This window comes from Triticum urartu, chromosome 5 (assembly GCF_003073215.2).
Source record: "Triticum urartu cultivar G1812 chromosome 5, Tu2.1, whole genome shotgun sequence".
Classification (NCBI taxonomy): Eukaryota; Viridiplantae; Streptophyta; class Magnoliopsida; order Poales; family Poaceae; genus Triticum; species Triticum urartu.
This window is the reverse complement of record NC_053026.1, coordinates 355,452,326-355,458,278: the sequence shown is the minus strand read 5'-3', so window position 1 is coordinate 355,458,278 and position 5,953 is coordinate 355,452,326. Positions and strand designations below refer to the sequence as shown.

Here is a 5,953-nt window from a genome sequence, read left to right as displayed (position 1 = left end):
GGAATCCCGGTTACAAGACATCCTCGACAATGGTAAAACAAGTCCAGCAACACCGCTCGAATGTGCCGACAAATCCTGATAGGAGCTGCACATATCTCGTTCTCAGGGCGCACTCAGATAGGTCAAGCTACGAGTAAAACCAACCCTCGAGTTGCCCTGAGGTGGCCCCGCAGGCTGCCCAGTTCGGACCAACACTCCGAGGAGCACTGGCCCGGGGGGGGGGGGGTTAAAATAAAGATGACCCTTGAGTCTGCAGAACCCTAGGGAAAAAAGAGGCTAGTTGGCGAATGGTAAAACCAATGTTGGGCATTGCTGGAGGAGTTTTATTCAAGGCGAACTGTCAAGGGGTTCCCATTATAACCCAACCGCGTAAGGAACACAAAATCCGGGAACATAACACCGATATGACGGAAACTAGGGCGGCAAGAATGAAACAAAACACCAGGCATAAGACCGAGCCTTCCACCCTTTACCAAGTATATAGATGCATTAATTAAATAAGAGATATTGTGATATCCCAACAAAATAACCATGTTCCAAACATGGAACAAGCTCTAATCTTCACCTGCAACTAACAACGCTATAAGAGGGGCTGAGCAAATCGGTAACATAGCCAAACAACGGTTTGCTAGGACAAGGTGGGTTAGAGGCTTGGCTCAACAACATGGGAGGCATGATAAGCAAGTGGTAGGTATCGTAGCATAGGCATAGCAAAAGAGCGAGCAACTAGCAAGCAAAGATAGAAGTGATTTCGAGGGTATGGTCATGTTGCCTGAGATCCCGCAAGGAAGAAGAACAAGTCCATGAAGAAGACAAACGGACGTAGTCGAATGGATCCTCACAACTCCGGAACGGAACCGAAGCTCACGAGAAAGGCAACCCGGAAAGAAGCAAACAACATAGTAAACAACCACTACAACAACATGGCATGATGCACAACAAGTATGATGCATGTCCGGTTTAATGAAGCATGGCATGACAACGTGCACAAGCAATTCTACAAATTAAGTGGAGATCAATATGCAACTCTGTTGCATATCGACGAAACACCACATTCAAGTTATTTAGTTTGATCTTGTTTATGTACCCAACAATATTAAATGTTGTTAAACATGGCAAGAGGGTGAAGCAAATGAAAACTACCTATCTAGGCAAGATTAAATGAGGCCGGAACGACAAACAACAACTCCAGAAACTCCTCATGTGCAATTTAAGGATTTGGTACTGTTCTGCCCTAAACACAATTTTAGGGTTGTTAAACATGCAAAGTAAGTACACCATGTTAACCTAGGCAAAATTCTACCCCATTTACATATAAAGTTTGTTAGGTTTTGGAGCTACGGTTATTTAGTTATGAATTAAAGCATTTTAACATGACATAGGAGCAAATTTAATCAAACAGCATTTTAAACATTTCAAACATAGATGAAAGTTGGATATTATGAATCTAGACAAAATTCTAAGCAAGTTAAATATATAACTTATTTTAAACCGATGCACGGTTGGTGAGTTATTAAATGCATGTAGTCTAGGAGGTTTTCTGCAAAACTGGGTTCTCTGAAATAAAAGATAAATTCGCAGACAGGAAAAAAAACATGCAATGGGCTGGATCTGGGATGAACTGGGCTGCACAGGAGCATGCGCAAGAGAGAAATATCTCGTCCAGGGCGATGGATAGCATGAGAGCGCTCACTCTGGGCCTTACGGGCCTGCTGAAGACGGGCAGGGGGTTCGGGGCCGGTTGGGGCGGATCGGGCCAGACCGGTTCGAGTGAGCCGGCAGGACCGAGCGGTTTCAGCTGGTTCGACCGTTCGACAGTGTACATGGCAGAGGAGGCCTGGTCAACGAAGGATAACTGCAGCTCCCGCTCGCTGCAGCCAAGATGCAGCGCGGCGAGGGACTTGGCGCGGAGGCGACCACCGGCGATAAGTGGGTGGCGGGGACGGCGGGATCCGGCGGCGCAAGGGAGCTCCGAGGCGGGGAAGAACTGGCCGTGGCCGGCCGGCGGTAGGCGCGGGCGCCCGAGGAGGCGAGCGGCCGACGACGGCCGGACCTGGAGTCGAGGCGGCGGCATGGTCTTGGCGGCTCGGTCGATGGACTTGCCGTGACTCCGGCGAAAGGACGAAGCGGGGAGGCCGTGGATGGCGTGGATCCGACCGTGGGGATGGTGCGAAGATGACCCGCGGCGGCAGGTGAGGCAGTGGCTAAGGATCTGGAGCTCGGCGCCGGGCGCGAACTCGGCCATGGAGGTTGCGGCTATGTGGGTCGCCGGGCAGAGGATGATAGAGCACAGCGAGGTGGCCGGGCACAAGTTGGATGGTTGCGGGGGAGGTCCTGGACGCCAGAACTCGTGGCGATGGAGCAGTTCTTGGTGGTGGCTTGAGCATCAGGCGGGCATGGTCATGGAGCTTCTGCTCTGGCGAAGATCCGACGGGGCTGCTGTTCCACGTGAGCAAGAGAGGTCAGGGAGGGAGAGAGAGAAAGGTGGTGAAGCAAGGAGGCAGCGGACGGCCGGCGGGGCTCACCTGTTCTGCTCGTGGACGAGCTCCTGCTCGGGCCCGAGCACGAGGCTGCGGGCTAGAGGTGGCTCGGGGTGAGGAGTCGCTGGATCGGATGGATGGATGGCTGCGGCGATTGGGTGGATCTGAAAACGATGAAGGACGGTGGTCGGCTGCGATGGAGTGTATCGGGAGGGATCTCGAGGGGAAAGAGGGGTGGTTGACTGGCGGCGGCGGCGATTGGACAGGGGAGGATCCCTACAAAATAGGGTTTGGTCTAGAAATGCACCGACTATATATAGTAGGTGGGTTAAGGTAGGGCATTTGGTCCCTCCGATCACAATCGGACGGTCGGGAAAAAAGGCTAGGGATCCCAAATAAGAAAACGGTGATGTTTTGTAGATGTTTGGGGATGATCCGGACACAACGGTAGCGAGAGTCCGGGTCAGGTTCAGGACAACTTTCGGACACGCGTGAGGAGGAGCTACGGGCTGACGAGAGAGGTAAGGTTGGACCTGGTGGTAGGTAGTGAGCTGTGTAGACGGTCTCGAGCTGAGAGAAGAGAAGAGAGGGAGGCCCGACGACTGTTTCCGGAGACCGAAAACGTCCGACATTTTGACTGACTATAATGTCGCTATAGTTATCCGTTGGGGCGTCAAACGGACTCCGAATGCGATGAAACTTGGCAGGCGGTCTACCTACACTATAAAAAGACCGCACGCCAACTCTCATCCCATTCCGAGAACATTTTCCGGCCACTTATAAAATAATATTTCAGACATGCCGCGGGCGCGTGCAAGTGTGGCTGGGCTCAGAACGCATAACAGACGGAACTGAGGGAACCCGGACGAATGCATGTTTTGAAAACATGATGATGCAATGCACATGATGACATGACAAGATGCGGCACGCAAGAAAATGCCAAGGCAACAACAACGAAACACCGGAAGACACCTGGCGCAACGGTCTCGGGGTGTTACAAATTTGTTCACCCACCGTAGAATACTTATGCTCTCGAGAGAAGCCACTAGTGAAACCTATGGCCCCCGGGTCTATCTTTATCATATTGTTCTCCTACTACTTTATATTTACTTTGCCTTTATTTTACTTTGCATCTTTATCATAAAAATACATATTATCTTATCATATCTATCAGATCTCACTCTCGTAAGTTGCCTTATAGGGATTGACAACCCCTATTTGCGTTGGTTGCGAGGATTTATTTGTTTTGTGCAGGTACGAGGGACTTGCGCGTAGCCTCCTACTGGATTGATACCTTGGTTCTCAAAAACTGAGGGAAATACTTACGCTACTTTGTTGCATCATCCCTTCCTCTTCGGGGAAAACCAACGCAGTGCTCAAAAGGTAGCACAGGTCGACTGCAATCCTCTCCACGGAGCTGCGCCACAAGTACAATGTGCGCTCCATCCCTATCCTCAAGGATGACGAGGTGCAGGCCGACTGCAATCCTTTCCACGGAGCTGCGCCACAAGTACAATGTGCGCTCCATCCCTATCCGCAAGGATGACGAGGCGCAGATCGACTGGGATACCTCCCTCAGAGTTGCGTCTCAAAGAATATTCCGAATGAAGAATAAGTTCTGCTCGAAGGCAAATGCAAGCACATGCAGAAGATATACCAAGATCAGATAAAATCTCAAAAGTTTCAGGACGAAGATAAAAGTACTCGGGCGTCAGGCCCGAAGGAGTTTAACAGTTACAAAAACCACTCGGCATTCCGAGGCAAATTTAAAGCAAGTTTAAGTATCAAGTTTGTTCACTCAGCAGGAGGAGGGCTTGCGGGCTCGACGAACTCGTCCAAATCGATCCTGTCCGCGATCCGAGTGGCAGCAGCAATGAAAGTCTCCATGAAGGATTGGAAGTCGTGCCTTTTTGTGTTGGCGACCTTGATCGCCGCCATCTTCTCTTCTCGAGCTTCTTTGCAGTGGACCCTAACCAGCGACATGGCCACGTCAGCGCCACATCGGACAGAGGACTTCTTCCATTCTTGCACTCGACCGGGGACTTCATTGAGCCGAGTCATCAGAGACTCGAGATCATTCTGAAGAGTTGCCCTTGGCAAGAGCGATGAGTCGATGCGTGAAACTGCCACCTTCAGACGGGCAAGATAACTTGCAACACTGGCGACGCGGGATTCCAGTCGAAGCACATTCATGGCAGCCTCGTCGTCGACTGGAGAAAGGATAGGGTCCAAGCCCGTCTCGATCCGTCCAGTCTCCTCTTCAAAGTTTTGGCGGAATTATGTAGAGTCAAGGAGTTAATGAGTCGACTGGTCCAGACTAACTTGCAAACAGTAAAACAGTCGGGTAAAAAGGGGGTACCTTCGAGCATAAGAAAGAGTTTCTTGGCGAGAGCTTTCAGATAAACCTCCAAATTGTCCCTCCTACGAGTCATGCTTTCCAGCTGGTTGTTCAAAGCCACTTTATCGTTTTTCAGACGAGTCGCCTCTCGATTGGATTCAGTGAGAGACGACTTCAACTTGTTGATCTCCTCCTCTAGCGCTCCGACCGAAGCCAGTTTCTGGTCAGCAAGGGCAGTCTTCTCCCGAGCCTCCTTCTGCGCAGCTGCAAGGTCCAAGTCCTTCTTCTCCAGGGCTAACCCCATTTTCTCTGCAAAATACACATTTAGATTAAACAGAAGAATGAAGATATAACTTGAAGGATGGTCAAGATAAGCGGTCGACAATCCGTTACCTTCCGTACCAGCGACTTCATCTTGAGCCTTCTTCAAGTTCTGCTGAGCTAACTCCAGGTCAAGGTTGAGTTGCCTCTGCTTTTCCTCAAATTTATAAAACTTGGAGATAAGCGAACAAGATTTCTACAGTGAGTAAAAGACATATCAATCGACAAGATCAAAGATTATTTACTTTCGAGTGAATAAAACTTCAAGACTATTCAAACCCCAACCGACTGCCAGCAGTCGACTACGGTCTCAGGGACTACACCCAGTGGGTGCACTTAGCGTGCCCCCACTGGTTTGGATTCCACTCGGCTGGTCCGCCCAGACCAAGTACAAAAAAAGAGAAGGGAGAGAAAGAAGTACTCAGACCCCAACCGACTGCCAGCAGTCGACTGCGATCTCGGGGACTACACCCAGTGGGTGCACTTAGCGTGCCCCCACTGGTTCAGATTCCACTCGGCCGATCCGCCCAGGCCGAGTAAAAAAAAGATGAAAAAGCACCCAGTGGGTGTACAATCTCGAAGTGCAAGACAATGAAAGATTGCGCGAAGGAAAACATTCGGGTAGCATATCCTAAAAGAGCAAGTTCAGTCGGAAGTTAACTTACCTGGACATTGGCTCGAAGAGTCGCGCTGGCGTCATAAGCAGCCTGACTGCTTTCGTGCACCGCCTTCACCCGCTCCATCATTATGCCAGCCTGACGAATGGCCTCCACAGCGGCCTCCGACTTACTTTCTGTAACATGATGAGTGGCAA

At 50.5% G+C, this 5,953-nt stretch overlaps 1 protein-coding gene across 2 annotated transcripts; it reads right to left on the bottom strand.

Moving 5' to 3' along the window:
- Window positions 1-1,439: 1,439 nt before the first annotated feature.
- On the bottom strand, window positions 1,440-2,750 carry LOC125555989. Of its 2 annotated transcripts, none has more exons than XM_048718792.1 (2): window positions 2,526-2,750; window positions 1,440-2,439 (listed from the first exon to the last, which is right to left on the bottom strand). In XM_048718792.1, exon 2 carries the CDS (start codon window positions 2,243-2,245, stop codon window positions 1,529-1,531), a length of 717 nt encoding a protein of 238 aa, XP_048574749.1. In that variant the 5' UTR covers window positions 2,246-2,439; window positions 2,526-2,750; the 3' UTR covers window positions 1,440-1,528. The 2 variants fall into 2 exon arrangements, with proteins under 2 accessions (XP_048574749.1, XP_048574750.1); XM_048718793.1 differs by having other exon boundaries at window positions 1,440-2,436.
- Window positions 2,751-5,953: the final 3,203 nt, after the last annotated feature.

Excerpts from the sequence above, each read along its gene's own strand:
- LOC125555989 (XM_048718792.1), bottom strand. The coding sequence starts at position 2,245 with ATGGCCGAGTTCGCGCCCGGCGCCGAGCTCCAGATCCTTAGCCACTGC.